The sequence below is a fragment of the Ranitomeya imitator genome, chromosome 3 (genome assembly GCF_032444005.1).
Source record: "Ranitomeya imitator isolate aRanImi1 chromosome 3, aRanImi1.pri, whole genome shotgun sequence".
Classification (NCBI taxonomy): Eukaryota; Metazoa; Chordata; class Amphibia; order Anura; family Dendrobatidae; genus Ranitomeya; species Ranitomeya imitator.
In genome coordinates, this window is record NC_091284.1 from 254,659,450 (window position 1) to 254,678,525 (window position 19,076).

The window sequence follows — 19,076 nt, forward strand, 5'->3', positions numbered from 1 at the left end:
GATTCTGCAGTTTTACCCCCTTTCTGTCCTCTATTTCTTTATTACATGTGCCATATAGGGTACTGTATATGGCCACTTTTCTGAATTATTGAGCTTAGGTGTTTTGGTCTTATCCAGAGGTGTCAAACTGCATTCCTCGAGGGCTGCAAACAGGTCATGTTTTCAGGATTTCCTTGTATTGCACAGGTGATAATTTAATCACCTGCACAGAATGATTCCAGCACCTTGTGCAATACAAGGAAACCCTGAAAACATGACCTGTTTGCGGCCCTCGAGGAATGCAGTTTGACACCTCTGGTCTTATCCATTTGTAAACAGATGCATCCGTTTAAGCACGCAGTCATGCACAATCCATACACTAACACTGGCAGTAGTAAATGGAGTCAATCTTAACAGCTCATTGGCTGTAACCTCACTGTCATGGAAAAAGTGGTATCTTATGTTATTTTTGCTAGATTACCCCGGCCAACTAAATGTGCCATTATTGTGGATTGAAAGCTTCAAGGAGTAACAGCTCAGTGAACACTGTCAGCTCTTTTTATTTTTTCCATGTGAAGAGAAATGTTAGGGCTAGATCATACAACGACATTTTGGCCAATTTCAACTTGAGGTGAACTACAAGAGTTAGGTACCGTTCCAATTGGGCTGCGGTGGGATGAATTTTACGCTTTTTGATCAAAATAGTTTTGGCTAAGTACCCTATTTTACTTACATCTACATCTATTACTATTCAATTAAAAAAAAAACTGGCTTGCACTTCCAAGTCAGAAAACTGGTGTGTACAGGTGCAAACTAGGGGTAGCCATCTCTATACATAATAAACAAGTAAAGTTGTGCTCTGTAGTGCTAAAGCATGTAAATATGAAATCTGAATAACATTACTGCTCTAGATAATAGGAAAAAGTGGAGATACTTGGCACATAATTGGCCAATTCATGTGTGCCTGGCAGCCAACGACAAGGCGATCTCCGGTTTCCTGGGAACCTATGTGTCTAATATTCACACTAGACACATAGAGCAGTAATGCTTTTCATATTTCATATTTACATGCTTTTGCACTACAGAGTGAAACTTAATTTGTTTACTGCTATTCAATTACTTATTACATGGTATTTGCTTATTTTGTTTTGATTTCAATTTCAACTTTGTAGGAATAGTTTGATTTAATTCCATGTTTGTTCCAACATGACCGTACCTTAAAGCACTAAGCAAAAACCATCAGTTGTGGGCCAGACCTTCTTATCCAACATGAGTGCTTGATCTCCCAATTTTTTATTGATTGAATTGGCACACTCCAAAATCCTGTGCAACGTTTTCCAAGAAGGGAGGATACTGTTATGGCTGCAGAGAGGCCCAAGTAGAATTTAATTGCGTGAGTTTTAGAATGGGAGGTCCAGCAAGCTTAAATAGATGTGATAGTCAAATCTCCATGCTGTTGGCTATATAGTGTACACTTGTTATGTTAGCCAGAAGAGAGGAACATATGGAAATTAGTTAGGGACGGGTGCATTTACACTGACCGATTACCGGGAAAGAAGTGTTCTTCGTTCACTAATCGGCCAATGTCAGCAGGCTGTCAGAACACTCGTTTTGTCTACTTAAATTTTTTTTACCACTGGAAATGGTTGATTTCTTTAACCCTGAGGTTATTGACTGCAGTTATATTCTGAAAAATATAGATTTTTTTTAAATGGAAACTTATTAAACGTTTGTTTAATTTTGTTTTATCAATTTAAGGCGATAAATTATTGTTCTGAAAGTGGACATAGACTGTAAGGTTATTTAAATCCCTTAATGAAAGGGCAATAATGACTGGCTAAACACATACTCTACACAATACTTGATCCTGGTTTCCCTTTTTGCTTTGGGGAAACCCAGACTAAACCCCAGACCTTTCTAATTTTGAGAGCAATTACCACAATCGAAACGTCTGATAAAGGGTATTTACTCGGTGTAATCTACTGATGGGAGATATTCTGTGTTAATCCTAATTAGCATCTCCACGTGCCGTATGGTGTGCAGTTAGTTTTTTACATTCACTACCGATGTACAGGACCTCAGTGGTTGGCTCTAAAGAAATTGGCTTCTGATACAAGTTTATACTGTCCATTTAAGGTGTGCCGCTCGGCGGACTGCATCTTACTTGATTGAATTAGATACACGACTCAGCAGGCTATATCGCACATGATCAGATTAGATACATGGCTTAGTGGACAATAACTTTGATTTGAGCAGAGCTGTCAAATCATTTGGGCTGAAGCATTCAGATCCAAGTAATGACCAGTGAGAGCTCACCAGATCTGTGGATCAGGGCTGCAGTAGTGACATATCACTGAATGAAGACACTGCCACAGCCTTGGTGCCCTGACCTGTGATCACAGGTTACTGTGATCTGAGTGCTGCAATGACATGACTGCTCCGCTCAGATCAGTCATTACAGATAATAGAGAAAAATGCTAAGATAGTACTGGGCTAGGAAAAAGAAATGGTCCCGGTCTGCACCTACTGCAGTGAATTGGGCGTGCCCAGATTGCTGATCTGGCCACAGTGTAAGTGTTGTGCTCTGACACAGAAAATAAATATGGCATCCCCCACCGGCTCCATAAAAAAAAGTTACATAAATAAAAATACTCCATTTAACTTTATATACTTTTTAATAAACTTTATAACATAAAGTCCAAAAATTTGAAGTGAATAACTCATTTTATTGTCTCCTAAGGTTATAAATTCTTGGTCTGATAAATTATATAATGTATTTAATTTATGGCAGCATAACATTGATAAATTTGGTTTAAAAGTCCTCGGTTATGATAAATCTTGGCCTGACTCAACAAAAGGCAAAATATGAGGAATACATTTCTTAATCCTTGTCTGGGAACATAAATGCTTATTTGGCAAAGAAATGCATAAACAATTTGGGCAATAAAATGGAATTTATTGAATGTGTGTTCACTTGATATCTGTGTTTGCTTGATATAGTTTGTAGGTTCTACAGGAGATTAAACTATATTAGTTTTCTAGATTTCTGGGTATTTAGTGGATTTTTAACTTGCTGTCATCCTAAACATTTTGTAACTTATAGAGTTTGTATGGGGCTATGCAGTGACCTGTTTTAATGGAGCTTCACTCTACTAAGTGTAACATTACTCCATTCATTGTCTAACGGACTGCCGGAAATAGCCAAATGATGCGCTTGGGCGGCAGTTTCATAGGTAATGACTGGAGCCATTGTGCATATGTTTGATCGTGGCTTCATTCAAACAGGGCGCTGTAGAGACCTTTTCTTAGGATAGCGGGGTTCCAAACAGTGGGACCCCTAGTGATCAGCGTGTTATAATCTATCAAGTGGATAGCTTGGTCTTATTGCTTTTTTCCTAATAAGTTTGCACTAATTTAACTTTGTTAGGGGATTTGTTCACTTCTCGACCAACCCCTTCTCAATCACTATGTTTCCCCCTTAGAAAATAATGACCGCTATACTCTGGTGCCAATGCCGTTCCAGCGGTGTCGGCACTGGCTCTTCTGAGGCTCGTGTTACATTGGCTGTAGGGTTCACATGCCGTAACAATCGGTGGCTGATTCACTATCTCCTTCTTGGAGTTATCCTACATCTGGAGAAAGTAAGAGAGCAGCCGCAGCTCTCGCCTCATCCAGTTTTCAGTTATATCCAAAGGGGGAGAGTGAAGCAGTGACAATGTCACGCGAGTCCCGGAAGGGCCAGTGCCGGCACCGAAAGTGAGTTCAGCAATTATTTTATAAAGGGGAATATGGTGATTGAGAAGGGTTGTCCCAGTCGTGGACAAACTCTTTAAATAAGTCAATACTCTCTCTTGTATCCCAGTCTAATAAATCGAATGTGTTTTCAAGAGCATCAAAATGATTTCCATTGATTGTATGTGTATTCCGTGCACTGTCTGTGTTGTAACGTTCACTGCATAGTCCTATTTGACTTCAAGGTGGAAAATATTATTTGTGCACCAAAAATATTACAGCTCTGTCATGAAGGTGTTAAACATACATCAATAATTATGACTTTTCCACTCTCTATGATCTTTGTGCTGGAATCGGAGCACAAGATGAACTAAATCGGAGCACAAGATGAACTAAATGGAGCGTGGATAAGGAGAGTTTTGCTGGTCTTCACAGTGGTGTAGGTCTCGGTTTAGGAGTTCATCAGTACATCCACAGGCATTTTCTTGTGCTGGGACTCATCGAATTAGATAACGACCTGTGGAGGTTGAAACATCATGTTTATTGCTGGTATAGCCCCAGCCTCACTAACTCCTTCCCCAGAGCGTTATTTGGTGTACAGATACATTTTCCACTTTTACATCATGACTTGGTGTGTGCAGTGAACTTCTTGACACTGTTTTGGGTCCTATCCTGCTCTACCGTCACCTCCACCAACTATGTACATGAGTGCACTCTAATCTTTATACTATGTCTGTATTGTAGGCAGCAGAAACGGTGGGATATCCTGTCATGATTAAAGCATCTGAGGGAGGAGGTGGAAAAGGTATTCGGAAAGTGAACAATGCAGAAGACTTTCCCAACCTTTTTCGACAGGTTAGATTTCAGTTGTTGAAAAGTAACATATTGCTATGCTTTAAAGGGAAGCTGTCATGGTGAAATAGTATCTGACCTGCAGCCTGGATGTTACAGAGCAGGAGGAGCCGATCAGATATTTTATGGAAGAGATTCAGAATAACTTGCATTTTACTCACTGAAATCCCTGGTGTCTGCACTCATGAGTCCAGTGGGCGGGTCCAATCCAGTGATTAACAGTCTTCCCTGTATGACTCTGCATGCAGATAGCTGTCAGTCACTGAGTAGGACCACTATCTGGTCTCATATGAACACAAGCAAAAGGGATTTTAATGAATAAAATACAAGTTATTCTGAATATTTTTCTACAAACCTATATATAATACTGCTCAGCTTCTCTATTCTATGTTGTCTGCAAAACAGACTGTTTGCCTTTAAAAATGATTCAATATAATTCTACTGACTACCATTGTGCAAGTTTTAGCATTTTCCCTTTTTAGACAGAACATTAGCAGCTATCAAAAAAAATCTGATTTGGTCTTTAGAAAACTATTTACAACTTTCTTTGTAAATGGTTGATGTTGATGTTGTAAGCGAGTTGCAGTAATACTGCAATATGAATTGGTTCAGTTCTTAGTGATGTGAAAGGCCCCTGCTTAGATTGGAAAGTTAGTTTTCGAGTTACACAAACATCAGATAGTGCCAAAGGGTTTTGAGTGTCTTTTGTTCTGGACTTTTGATTTTGCAAACGAGTTATTGTCAAAGACCTTGAACATATTCAATGTGTTCTTTTGCATATGTCTATAACATAGTCAGTAGAGTACATTGCACATCAGAGCTGTAGTGATGTGTACAAGAAATCATGACTAATTCCATCATTCATCTCTCGCTGTTTTAAGGTTCAGACAGAAGTACCTGGCTCTCCTATATTTGTCATGAGATTGGCCAAGCAATCCCGTCATCTGGAGGTACAGATTCTTGCAGATCAGTATGGAAATGCAATATCTCTTTTTGGACGAGATTGTTCCGTTCAGCGGCGTCACCAGAAGATTATTGAAGAGGCTCCTGCTTCAATTGCAACAAGCACAGTGTTTGAAGAAATGGAGCAGGTAAGACAAATGGTTTTAACTCCTTCCCGACATTTGCAGTATATATATATGTCATGTCAATCATGCAACCACAGTGACTAATCGCTCGGTAATCGCATGATTGTCCCTGCTGTTTCTCACAGCAGGGAACATGGCACCTCCGTCCCGGGGGTTGAGGACACCCACCTACCTGCAACTACGATCGCGGTGATTCAATCCAGAACAGTCAATTGCAGCGTTTCTCAGTGTTTTAGGCAATCAGATTGCCTGAAACACTGATGTCCAGCCTAGGATCGGTGGTGTAAGAGCACCGATCGTAGGCTGGATCCTAGCAACCACGGCATCACCAGGGCCATCTCTGATTGGTGCGATCGACTATGACATTGATCGCACCAGTCAGGGTACACACACATGCTGTGACCTGGCAGTGACTGCCCTGTACGTCCTCATTCTAGCTTGTGGATTTGTACAGGGCGGTCACTGTGTAACTCTGTGCTGGGCCTTGTGGTGTCATAGAAGCCTTTATCACCACTGTGATTGCTCCTCCTGCTGATCCTGCTGAAGAAGAAAGACGAGTTCCTGATCCCTCCATGTCCTTGCCTGATCTGTCCTAATCCATCCTAATCCTCCTCTCCCATTTTCCCCCCACTTTTCCCTCCTCATCCCCTCTCCCCCTCCTGCAATCAAGCGCTGGTCAGTACTTGATCGCTTGTTTTTTGGCTGTTTTTTTTCTTCTTTCGTGCGTCATTCTGAAGCTGAGCGCTGATCAGTGACGTAGATCACTGATCAACATCCGTGCTTGCTGTTTTCCAGGACTTTTTTTTGTCCCGTTCTATTTTTTTCCCCTCCCCCGCTGTGCACCACCTCCGGCATGCATCTTGCAGCTGCAGAGCGTTTATCAGTGATGCAAGTCACTAGCCGGCACTTGTGCTCTCTTTTTTCCACAACCCTCCTCCCCTTCTCTTTGCACCACTCTGTGTGCGTCTTACAGCCACCGAGCCGCTGATCAGGCATACCCCACTGACTAGCACTAACTTTTGAAAGACATTTAAAAAATAAATAAATAAATTTAAAAGGCACCTGCCGCGCCTGCACAGTAGCAGCTATCAGTGTACATAGCTGTGATCTGAAAACTGCTACTTGCTGGCACGGACAGCGCCATCTTGAAGGAGGACATTTTTTTTTCTTCACTAGCAAGATGGTGCCTGCGTAATAGCAGCTATTGGATCACAGCTATGTACACCGACTGCGCAGGCGCCATTTTAATTAATTTATTTTTTTGTTATACACCTTAACCACATCTACTAACTATACATTAAACGTGGTTATGCTGCAGCACATGTGCTATGGCTGGCACCTGCCTGCAGAAGGTTTTTTTTTTTCTTCAGTATGTACCGGTATTCATTATGCAAACTAGGGGGCAGGTCAGTGAGGGATCAGTGACCTATCAGCAGTCTGCATTATGAATACCTAATCAGAGCACCACATGAAGACCCCCACGAGCCACCTCGGGGCATGAGGAAATCATTAACTAAAAACTGAAAATAAAGATTAAACAACAACAACCACCAGATGAATTTCATCAACCAAGGTATTTTAATCAGTATAACGGCGCCAACCTGACACTGTATGTAGGTTACTGTGCACAATCCTGCTGACAGGTTCTCTTGAAGGACAATGGTACCAAATGCTAATGAAATGTATGTAAACTTTTGACTTTGCATTAAGTAATAAAAATGCCTTAAAACATTCTCTCTCTCTCGCTCTCTCTCTTTCTTTCTTTTTTTCTTTATCTCGCGCTTGCTCTCTCTATCTTTTCTTTCTCTTTCTTTTTCTCTCTCTCTCTCTCTCTCTCTTCCTCTTTATTCTGACATTTGGCAAATATTAATAATTATTGTAATCCTAATTTATCTAAAACTAAAACTGGAAATATTCTGATTTCATGTCAGAAATTGAGGAAAAACCTGCATATGTGTTTTTATATAGTGTTTGTAAACTTCTAGTTTCAACTGTACATCACTGTCATACTATCTAAATTTATTCACCATGTCTCTCTATTAGTGATGAGCGAGTGTGCTTGTTAGTCGAGTTTCTCCGAGCATGCTCTGGTGTTCTCCGAGTATTTCAGTGTGCTCGGAGATTTAGTTTATGTCGATGCAGATGCATGATTTGCGGCTGCTAGACAGCTTGAATACATATGGGGATTGTCTAGCAATCTCTCTTTCCCCCTCTCTATTTCCCCCTCTCGCTTTCCTCCCCTCTTTCCCCCTCTCTCTTTCCCCCTCTCTCTTTCCCCCTCTCTCTCTTTCCCCCTCTCTTTCCCCCTCTCTCTTTCCCCCCCTCTCTTTCCCCCTCTCTCTTTCCCCCTCTCTCTTTCCCCCTCTCTCTTTCCCCCTCTCTCTTTCCCCCTCTCTCTTTCCCCCTCTCTCTTTCCCCCTCTCTTTCCCCCCCTCTTTCCCCCCCTCTCTTTCCCCCTCTCTCTTTCCCCCTCTCTCTTTCCCCCTCTCTCTTTCCCCCTCTCTCTTTCCCCCTCTCTCTTTCCCCCTCTCTCTTTCCCCTTCTCTCTTTCCCCTTCTCTCTTCCCCCTTCTCTCTTCCCCCTTCTCTCTTCCCCCTTCTCTCTTCCCCCTCTCTTCCTCCCCCTCTCTTCCCCCCTCTCTCTTCCCCCCTCTCTCTTCCCCCTCTCTTCCCCCCTCTCTCTTCCCCCTCTCTCTTCCCCCCTCTCTTTCCCCCTCTCTCCTTTCCACCTCTCTCTTTCCCCCTCTCTCCTTTCCCCCTCTCTCCTTCCCCCTCTCTCTTTCCCCCTCTCTCTCTTCCCTCCCTCTCTTTCCCCCCTCTCTCTTTCCCCCCTCTCTCCCTCTTTCCCCTCTCTCTCCCTCTTTCCCCTCTCTCTCCCTCTTTCCCCTCTCTCTCCCTCTTTCCCCCCTCTCTCCCTCTTTCCCCCCTCTCTCTCTCTTTCCCCCCTCTCTCCCTCTTTCCCCTCTCTCTCCCTCTTTCCCCCCTCTCTCCCTCTTTCCCCCCTCTCTCCCTCTTTCCCCATCTCTCCCTCTTTCCCCCTCTCTTTCCTCCCCTCTCTTCCCCCCTCTCTCTTTCCCCCTCTCTCTCTTTCCCCCCTCTCTCTTTCCCCCTCTCTCTTTCCCCCCTCTTTCTCTTCCCCCCTCTTTCTCTTTCCCCCCTCTTTCTCTTTCCCCCCTCTTTCTCTTTCCCCCTCTTTCTCTTTCCCCCTCTCTCTCTTTCCCCCTCTCTCTCTTTCCCCTTCTCTCTCTTTCCCCCTCTCTCTCTTTCCCCTTCTCTCTTCCCCCCTCTCTCTTCCCCCTCTCTCTTCCCCCTCTCTTTCACCCTCTCTCTTCCCCCTCTCTCTTTCCCCCCTCTCTCTTTCCCCCTCTCTCTTCCCCCCTCTCTTTCCCCCTCTCTCCTTTCCACCTCTCTCCTTTCCACCTCTCTCTTTCCCCCTCTCTCCTTTCCCCCTCTCTCCTTTCCCCCTCTCTCCTTTCCCCCTCTCTCCTTTCCCCCTCTCTCCTTCCCCCCTCTCTCCTTCCCCCTCTCTCTTTCCCCCTCTCTCTCTTCCCTCCCTCTCTTTCCCCCCTCTCTCTCTTTCCCCCCTCTCTCCCTCTTTCCCCCTCTCTCCCTCTTTCCCCTCTCTCTCCCTCTTTCCCCTCTCTCTCCCTCTTTCCCCTCTCTCTCCCTCTTTCCCCCCTCTCTCCCTCTTTCCCCCTCTCTCCCTCTTTCCCCCCTCTCTCCCTCTTTCCCCCCTCTCTCCCTCTTTCCCCCCTCTCTCCCTCTTTCCCCCCTCTCTCCCTCTTTCCCCATCTCTCCCTCTTTCCCCCTCTCTTTCCCCCTCTCTCTCTTTCCCCCCTCTCTCTTTCCCCCCTCTTTCTCTTTCCCCCCTCTTTCTCTTTCCCCCCTCTTTCTCTTTCCCCCCTCTTTCTCTTTCCCCCCTCTTTCTCTTTCCCCCCTCTCTCTCTTTCCCCCTCTCTCTTTCCCCCTCTCTCTCTTTCCCCCTCTCTCTTTCCCCCCTCTCTCCCTCTTTTCCCCCCTCTCTCCCTCTTTTCCCCCCTCTCTCCCTCTTTTCCCCCTCTTTCCCCCATCTCTCCCTCTTTCCCCCATCTCTCCCTCTTTCCCCTCTCTCTACCTCTTTCCCACCCTTTCGCCCTTTCCCCTTTTGTTCTTTTGTTATATTTGCTTCACACATTCACATACATCACAGGAGGTGCTGGGGGAATGTAAATCACAGCAGGGTCTGCCAATGTCAGTCAGACTGAAGTTCTGATTGCGCCTACAAATATGTCCTGACACTGGCCAGCGTCATCACTAAATCCTTTATTGCACGCATCTAAGCGTTCAGTAGTGAATGTTACGTGCTTGTTCTCACAGTGTAAGAAGCAGTTAAAGGCCCGGAGCACTGTTATCCAGAGCCTGAGCACTCTGCTCAGGGGCAGGAGAAAAGGACATCATTTACAGCCTGCGGGAAGGAGGTTACCCACCCCTGTTGTTTGGGAACAAACACCATGTATAATACTTCACATGCTAACTATTTGGAAATATGCATTCTTACATTATAATGTTTTCTAGCATTGAACACTTATTTTTGTAAATGTAGCTTGTACTTACAACTGTAGTTACAACTGATTTTAAACACTGACCTTTGTATTTTATGTGTGGTTTAACTATAGTTTACAATGTAATATTACCATATGGTTTATATTTAACCATATTATGTTATGACTTCCATGCTTTCAATGACCTACAAACTGCACGGGATCTCACTTCATTTGTATTGCGGTTAAATTAGAGCATTTAAACACGTGCAGATTTGTGGAATAACTTGTCTGTCCTACAGTGTATGTGCACAATTATTCAATTTGTATTTTTGATTAATTTTATTATTGAGCAACTACAGTGCTGACGATTAATCCAAAAGGTTAAAAAGCCTGAAACCTGAATATTTAAGCAAGAACAAGTGAAATTTTGTCTTAGGAAAATATCTGTATGTGTAATTATTGGGTAACTATTAGTGCACAGACTTATTATGCCACTAAATGGAAAACGTAAATTTCCCAATCTCAGTAGTTTATTTTCATCAGCTAAAGTGAGAATAAAGTCAATAGAACAAAAATCAAATAGCACGTAATCATAATTTAAGGAATTGGACTAGAGTGTAGTGTCCCCCTTTAATATGTCATTGTTGAACAATAAGGCGATGGAGTGCTCCAAACTATAGACACTGAAGTAAGAAGATCAAAAAGAGTAGACATAAACCACCAATGAAAAGCACAGCAAATCATTTATTGAAACATTGAATATTAAAACATTTTTTACTCATTACCATTGAATACAAAAATGAGTCTGCTAATTAGAATGAAAGATGGAGGGCTGCACTGAGATCCTATACATCAAGCAGCACATAATATGTAAATGCACTCTGAGATTGGCCAAGTGGCCATAAACAGAGATTCAGACAAGGGAAGGTTGGTTAAATGGAATATTGCTTACCCGTTGTTTTGGTGGAATCAGTTAGGCCCACCACCACTGCCCCGACGCATGTTTCGCGTGTTGAGAAAGCAGACAATTCAAAATGTACAAAAATAAATTTGATGGGGTTTAGGTCAGATGAGGAAGGAGGCCATGGCATTAGTCTTTCATCTTTAAAGCTTTTATTTGCTATCTAAGCTGTGGAGTATTCAGATGCATTCAGTGTCTTGCATGAAAATCATAGTTTTCTTGAAAGATGTAGACTTTTTCCTGTACCATGACATAGTCTTCTAAAAGCATACAGTAGGTTTGGGAGTTTATTTTGAGTCCATCTTCAGCATGAAATAGTCCAACTATCTCATCTTTACTAATACCAACCCTTAGCAGTACTCCACCTCTACCTTGCTGGCATCGGAGTAAAAATGTAGGTCTGTGCCCATTACTGATCCAGCCACTGGACCATCCATCCTGTCCATCAAGAGTCATTCTCATTTTATTGGTCCAAAAAAACTTTGAAAGATGTGATTTCTTGGCCCAGTCTTGACGTTTCCCCTTCTATGCCTTGGTCAGTGGTGATCAGGTTTCAGCCTTTTTTTACCTTGTCCCTGTGGGCACTTCAGGGGAGGTTACTGTTCTGGAATATGTAGGGTAATGGGTTCCTGGTTGCTTCACATTTGATTTCTCTCAAATTTTTAGCAGTTTTCTTTTTCTCAACACATTTTTTGCGACTCTGTTGACTATTTACACGTCACATGAGTTGCTTCACACCATGTAAGCATTCAAGTTTATGCAGCTTGGAGTTGGAAAATCGGCAGAAAAATATGATATGGTTAAAGTGTACCACCAGGTCTGGGAACTGGGGGGATCTAGCAATTTATTAACTGTTGTCTTGTTTCCTATCATTACAGTGTGCTGTGAAACTTGCTAAGATGGTTGGGTATGTCAGCGCAGGTACAGTTGAGTATCTGTACAGTCAAGATGGCAGTTTTTACTTCCTTGAACTTAACCCTCGTTTGCAAGTGGAGCACCCCTGTACAGAGATGGTCGCAGATGTTAATCTTCCTGCTGCACAACTTCAGGTATTTAATGACTCCATCTGAATAATAGAGGCAGAATCCTGATTTAGGGAGGCCTCTCTGTTCCAAGGTCTTTAACAAGGTTGGCCTGAATTATTCCCAATTTCATGCTGACATTATTAATATTCACCCAGTACTGTGTCACTTCCTAACATGTACCCAGGACCCCAGCGCTGCAAGGCTGCAGTGATAACCAGAGCCACCTTGCTTGATGAAAAAAACCTCAATTTTGACAGTGTTTTATATGGGAATCTTTTCACTGTAAGAATGACCTCGCAATATGATTCTGCTCATCAGTGCAATTACGGCAATACCAAACATGTCCCTTTTTTGTTATTTTAGTGGCGAAATAAAACAAAAAACAAATTAAAAAAAAAAAAAATTGAGTTGTCGCTATTCTATTTTCCAAGACCTGTAACCTTTTTATTTATATTATTTTGGGATAGGTAGGATGTTACATCATTTTTTGTGGAATTTCAGCAACCAGAAAAATGTATTTTTGGCATTCTTGATTGTGTTTTGGACTTTTCTGAGTCCACATGTGCCCATTTTTTTTTAAATGTAATGTCTTTGTTTTTAATGGGGCAAATGGTAGTTGATTTGAACTTTTTATGGGTTTTTTTAATTCATATTTTTCAAAACTTTTTTGTTGTTACTTTTCACTGTTCTTGTCAGTCCCTTTGAAGCGGCGATCATCTGCTTGTGCTATGTACAGCGATGCCACGGCAATTACAGGAAACACCTTAGCTTTTTCATGTATCTACCGTATGTTAAAATTATTTTCAAACTTTTCTGTTTAAACCTCAATTCAAAATAAATGCCTGATTGTAATGAGTTGACATTACGTACATTTAGATTGAAATTTACTTTTGTCAGTTTCAAGTCATCTCCATGACCATGGTGGGATTTTTTTTTTTACTTTAGAAGAGTGCCAACAATTTTGTCCATGTGTGTTTCTTAATATTAGTAGACACAATTGCAAAGTTAAGTCTTTTTCTTGTGTTCATAAATTTCCAACAGATTGCTATGGGAATCCCTCTTCATAGAATAAAGGATATTCGGATGCTTTATGGAGTCACAGCTTGGGGAGACACACTAATTGACTTTGATAACTCGCTAAATGCTCCCTGCCCTAGAGGACATGTAATTGCAGCCCGCATTACAAGTGAAAATCCAGATGAGGTAACACAAATGTTTTGTCACCAATGTTTTCTTTCCTGTGTGTTTCACCAATAGAATAGAATAATGCTGTATATAATTTATACTTAGAGTGTGGTATGTTTTAATCTAAAGACTTTGTATATATTTTTTTGCATACATATATATATAATAACAAAAAATAAATTTATTTGGGAATTAACAATATCCTTTGTATGTGCTCTGAGCCTTCCGTCATGTATTCTTCTTCTTTTTTTTTTTTTTTCATTTCACAATTTTTATTTAAAAAAAATGTAATAGTACCCTTGCAATTTTCACACTGGTAATTGGGGCCTTTTTTTTTGTTTTTAGATTTTTATTTTTATTGAAATACATTTTTCAATTTTTACAGGAAAAGAAAAAAAGCCATTTTAAATTTTTCGCTATCATTTATAGGTTGTCAACCGATATTATTCTATAATACTTTTTCAAGTACTTAAATAGTAAAAACTCATGACCCAACAAACACACAGACTCGGAGAAAAGGATAAGGCAGGATATGATATAGAATGTTGTGACTAGAGTTGAGCGAATTTTTCAATATTCGGTTCAGATTACGATTGCCAGCGGATATTGTATTTGCAATATTCGCCAAACGCCATTGGTGTCAAAAAATGAGCGCATGTGTTTGGAAACGATCGTCAAACATAAATTTGGCACAAATAGAGTAACAATATGGCACAAATATAGCATATCCGAATTCAGCAATCGTTTTCCAAACATGTTTGCTCATCTCTAGTTGCGACCCATTAATATCCATCTCATAGAGGTTATATACATATTTTACATGGACCAAAAGGAATCCCAAAGAAACCAAATAAGCTTAAATCTCTCTACATTATTGTCATTATTGCCCGATACATTTGCCATGGCAATTTAGTGCCCAGCATGCAGCGGTGTCGCACCATTCCAAGTGGTTACATTGTGCTGAACAAATTTTGGTTATACTTTTTAAATATATTTAAAAAATCCTCATTTGTTTCTCCTAGGGTTTTAAACCTAGCTCTGGGACTGTTCAAGAACTAAATTTCCGCAGCAGCAAGAATGTCTGGGGCTACTTTAGTGTTGCTGCGGCAGGAGGTCTCCATGAATTTGCCGATTCTCAGTTTGGCCACTGTTTCTCCTGGGGAGAGAACCGAGAAGAAGCCATTTCGTGAGTGTCTTTTTCTAATTAATTACAATGTTTATTTTTTTTTTCCACTGTATCAATGAGTAAAGTAGGGAATGCGCAGCAAACGAGAGTGGGAGTTTTGTTAGAAAGGCTACTGGTAAATTGAGGGCTGTGTCTTAGGGTATGTGCAGACGGGTAGTGTAGCGAGCACTCTTGCTGAGATCCGAGGCACTGGTGAAGTGGGATGGCAATCCCCATAATAGAGTAATGTTCAATCACCAAACTCTCTTGATAGATGCTTGTGAAGACTTTATTGTACAAATGTAGATGCAGCGATAACACAATTTATGAGTAAGGAATTGGTGCAGGGATAGAGAAAATGGTGAGGTGACAAGAACATAACGTTTCGACCCTCGTAGGGTCTTATTCATATAGTCGCTGTTGGCAAAGTTCACTGAACAGTACAAAGTATATCCTGCTTGTAAAAGGACACCTGGGTCCAGGGAAGGTCCCCACCTGCGCCTTGGATTGTAAGCTGCAATGTGACCTTATGAGGGTTGAAACGTTATGCTTAGTGTATGTGCACACAGTCAGTAATTGCTGTGAGTTTGACGCTACTTACCGTATATACTCGAGTATAAGCCGACCCGAGTATAAGCCGACCCCCCTAATTTTGCCACAAAAAACTGGGAAAACTTATTGACTCGAGTATAAGCCTAGGGTAGAAAATGCAGCAGCTACCGGTGAATTTCAAAAATAAAAATAGATGCTCCATATCGTTCATTATTGCCCCATAGATGCTCCATATACAACTGTGCTATATAGAATGCTCTGCACCTTTGATTATGGCCCCATAAATGCTCCTTATAATGTTGTGCCATATATGCTCTGCACCTTTGATTATGGCCCCATAAATGCTCCTTAGAATGCTGTGCCCCATATATGCTCTGCACCTTTATGGCCCCATAGGTGCTCCTTATAATGCTGTGCCCCATATATGCTCTGCACCTTTATGGCCCCATAGGTGCTCCTTATAATGCTGTGCCCCATATATGCTCTGCACCTTTATGGCCCCATAGATGCTCCTTATAATGCTGTGCCCCATATATGCTCTGCACCTTTATGGCCCCATAGGTGCTCCTTATAATGCTGTGCCCCATATATGCTCTACACCTTTATGGCCCCATAGGTGCTCCTTATAATGCTGTGCCCCATATATGCTCTGCACCTTTATGGCCCCATAGGTGCTCCTTAGAATGCTGCTGGTGCTGCCATAAAAAAAAAAAAATCACATACTCACCTCTCTTCTCAGGACGCCGGCGCTTTCAATAATTACCTGCTCCTCGTGCGGCTCCGTCTCCAGCACTGACGCTCAGCAGAGGGCGCGCACTGACTACGTCACAGCGCCCTCTAACCTGAGCGTCACTGCTAGAGGACGCTGCAGATGGAGCCGGAGCGAGGAGCAGGTAATTATAGCGCTGCGCTCCCCTTACCTGCTGCGGCGCGGTCCCTGCAGTCCCTGGCTTCTCCGCCGCTGCAGCTTCTTCCTGTAATTGAGCAGTCACATGGCACCGATCATTACAGAAATGAATATGCGGCTCCTCCCCTATGGGGGTGGAGCTGCCTATTCATTTCTGTAATGAGCGGTGCCATGTGACCGCTCAGTGCAGGAAGAATCTGCAGCGCCGGAGAAGCCAGGGACCGCGCTGGGAGCAGGTAAGTATGATTACACAGCCCCCGCTCTCCCTCCCCTGCTGACACCCGGGTATATGACTCGAGTATAAGCCGAGAGGGGGACTTTCAGCCCAAAAAAATGGGCTGAAAATCTCGGCTTATACTCGAGTATATACGGTACTTATTTCAAGAAATCCCATGTCTACTATTCGTCCACAGATTCCTGTGGATCACCTGCGAAGACGGACATGCGTCGCGTCTTTCCAGACCGCAGCATATCAATTTCTCTTGAGAAATTTCACCCACAGACTTTATTGAACGCGGTGATTCCACACAGTTCAGTGAACACATCTGGATTCATCTGCATTCAATAGATGGCAGCGCTTTGGACGCAGCGAGCATGCTCTGCCACTTCCTGATCGTCTGCACCCAGTCTTACAGTTGTCCTTTACGATGGGTTCCCATAGCTCTGTAATTATGAGCTGTGAGCTTTCTGTATGCTGCTATGTGGCATGGTAAAACTGCATCTAGTGAATCCATACATGTCCATAGATGGACAAAACCAGTCACTAGAAGAAGTGAAACATTGTGCCTTGGAACACATGTCTCCGTTCACCTGATGGGTTAAGATCTGAGAAGAAAACCCTTATTATATAGTGCAAGTAAATGATGGACAAATGCCATGACAAAATAGCTACCAACAGCAATTGATGGCGCTATCAATTACACTCGCCAACATTTCACTTTCCAAATAAGAAATCAGAGGCTGACATTTATCTCTATATTTGCAACTTTGTTTGGTGTGATGGGACGTTGATCCAGGGAACTGGGTTGTATGTGGAGTCGGGAAGGACTTTTTCCCATCATATGGGGCTAATAGTTTCTGCCCCAGTGGGTTTTTGCCCTTTTCTGGATCAACACATTAGTCTAAAGGGGTATTCCCATGTCCAAGATCCTGTCCCAATATGTAGTATGTAATAATAGTGAGCAAATACTTTCAATTAGAAATGTAGTATAGTACTTCTGATTTGCTATGTCACTTTCCCCATGTGCAGTCATTGCATCTTAGGTATCCATGGCTATGACCACTAACAACTGTCACTTTGAGTGGTCGTAGCCATGGATAACTAAGCTACTGCAATAACCTGCACATGAGGAAATACCCCTTTAAGTCTACCTTCCACTTTAAAAACTATGAAACTATATTATTCAGGTATGGGGTCTTATCTGCTGTGTAAGGGTGTGTTTACAAATACAAGCAGTTGTTCTGAGTGTTTTCTGTACAAAAAATATGCATCTTTTTACAGTAACAGCAAAATGAATGTGATTTCTAAAATCTCATTCACTCAGTGTGTTTTTTTCCTCATTTTTTTTTTTTACCATCCTTGCCTTTTTTTTTCTTAGTGCCGTTTTTTCCTCAATAAAGATCAAAATACCTGGGCACCAAAGAACACATCAGAAACAAACAAACAAACAAACAAAAGAAATGCAAAACCATTTGTGCAATGCATGGCATATGGTCTGCCTGGTTAGGATTTATGGAAGGCGACTTTTTTTTTTTGTTAAATTGCCAAAATATTTGTTATAACAAAAGTTTGATAAGATGGGCTAGCTAGATCTTGGATTTAGGCTAATATATATATTTGTATAAATGTCCGAAGTTCTTGCTTTCGCACCATCACTCTTAGGCATTCCAGTATGTTACCCCGTTCTGCCACAGTAACTCGCATCTCACTTGGCCTACTGTAAATCTACAGGTGTAGGCAGTTGTTGGAGTTTTCCCTCTGTTTAGCTTGTCTGTACGCTTATTTTGATAGTTGTATTTCCTCCTCAGTAATATGGTGGTTGCTCTGAAGGAATTGTCCATCCGAGGAGATTTTCGAACAACTGTAGAATACTTGATAAAACTTCTGGAGACTGAAAGTTTTCAGCACAATAGAATTGACACAGGTTGGTTGGACAGACTGATCTCCGAAAAAGTGCAGGTAAGAAAATGATGATTTATAGCTGTTTGTATATAGCGCATCTCAGAATACACATTTGGGGAATTCAGTAGCCACGGTGCTTTACGGAAGACAAACATCTGCAGTTCTACAACCAAATGCTCTGTACAAAACCTCGGAGACCCTTTGTTGTTTGCATTCAGTTGGCTAACATTTTGCATTGGTAGACTGGGGCAGAGCATGGCATCCAGCATCACTCGTGCTTATGTTTCCTGTTTCCTAGGCCGAACGCCCTGACACGATGCTCGGAGTTGTATGTGGAGCCTTGCACGTGGCCGATGTGAGCCTTAGAAATAGTGTCTCCAACTTCCTGCACTCTTTGGAAAGGTACACTTTATAGGCCTTGGTTATATTATATCGATTGGAAAGGATTTATTTCATTATAAAAGAAATACATGTGTTTGCTCTAGTTTTTAAAGGGATCATATCCGCTTTCATGATGCCCCATGAAATCATACTTCTGGGGGGGTCTACAAATTGCATATTAGCAGTGGGTTCCTTATGCATCCCTTATGAATATTTATGTGTATATTTGGGGATACTATTCCTCTTTTCAAAGTGGGGTGTTCCTTGCTGCCCGCCTCTAGTTGGCCTAAAATAACGCGGGCAGAGTGCACTGTCACTCGTCAGCATCACTATAGTCAATGGCCTTGGCGGAGGTGAGCATAGCCTTTCTCCGATAGAAATAAATGGGAGTTATGGAATCAGTGTAGCAAGATATGCAGTTTCTACAACTCGGGAGTTATGTTTGCAAGCTGATTAATGGTGAAATGTGAATCTCTTACCTTTCATTTCCTATAATTTCAGGGGTCAAGTCTTACCGGCGCATACTCTGTTAAACACTGTAGATGTGGAATTAATCTACGAGGGGAAGAAATACGTGCTTAAGGTAATCTGTGGCTGTATATTGC

General features: G+C 42.2%; 1 protein-coding gene across 2 annotated transcripts in view; it reads left to right on the forward strand.

Moving 5' to 3' along the window:
• The window catches only part of ACACA (acetyl-CoA carboxylase alpha), a 575,142-nt gene that overhangs the window by 55,809 nt on the left and 500,257 nt on the right, over positions 1-19,076 (forward strand). The window contains exons 10-17 of one of the 2 annotated variants that reach the window (XM_069756397.1): positions 4,460-4,566; positions 5,445-5,654; positions 12,013-12,183; positions 13,201-13,362; positions 14,367-14,530; positions 17,997-18,147; positions 18,389-18,492; positions 18,973-19,054. In XM_069756397.1, the coding sequence (XP_069612498.1) occupies positions 4,460-4,566; positions 5,445-5,654; positions 12,013-12,183; positions 13,201-13,362; positions 14,367-14,530; positions 17,997-18,147; positions 18,389-18,492; positions 18,973-19,054 (1,151 nt within the window). Of the gene's footprint in view, positions 1-4,455; positions 4,567-5,444; positions 5,655-12,012; positions 12,184-13,200; positions 13,363-14,366; positions 14,531-17,996; positions 18,148-18,388; positions 18,493-18,972; positions 19,055-19,076 lie in introns of both variants that reach the window. The other variant, XM_069756396.1, reaches the window with a different exon arrangement.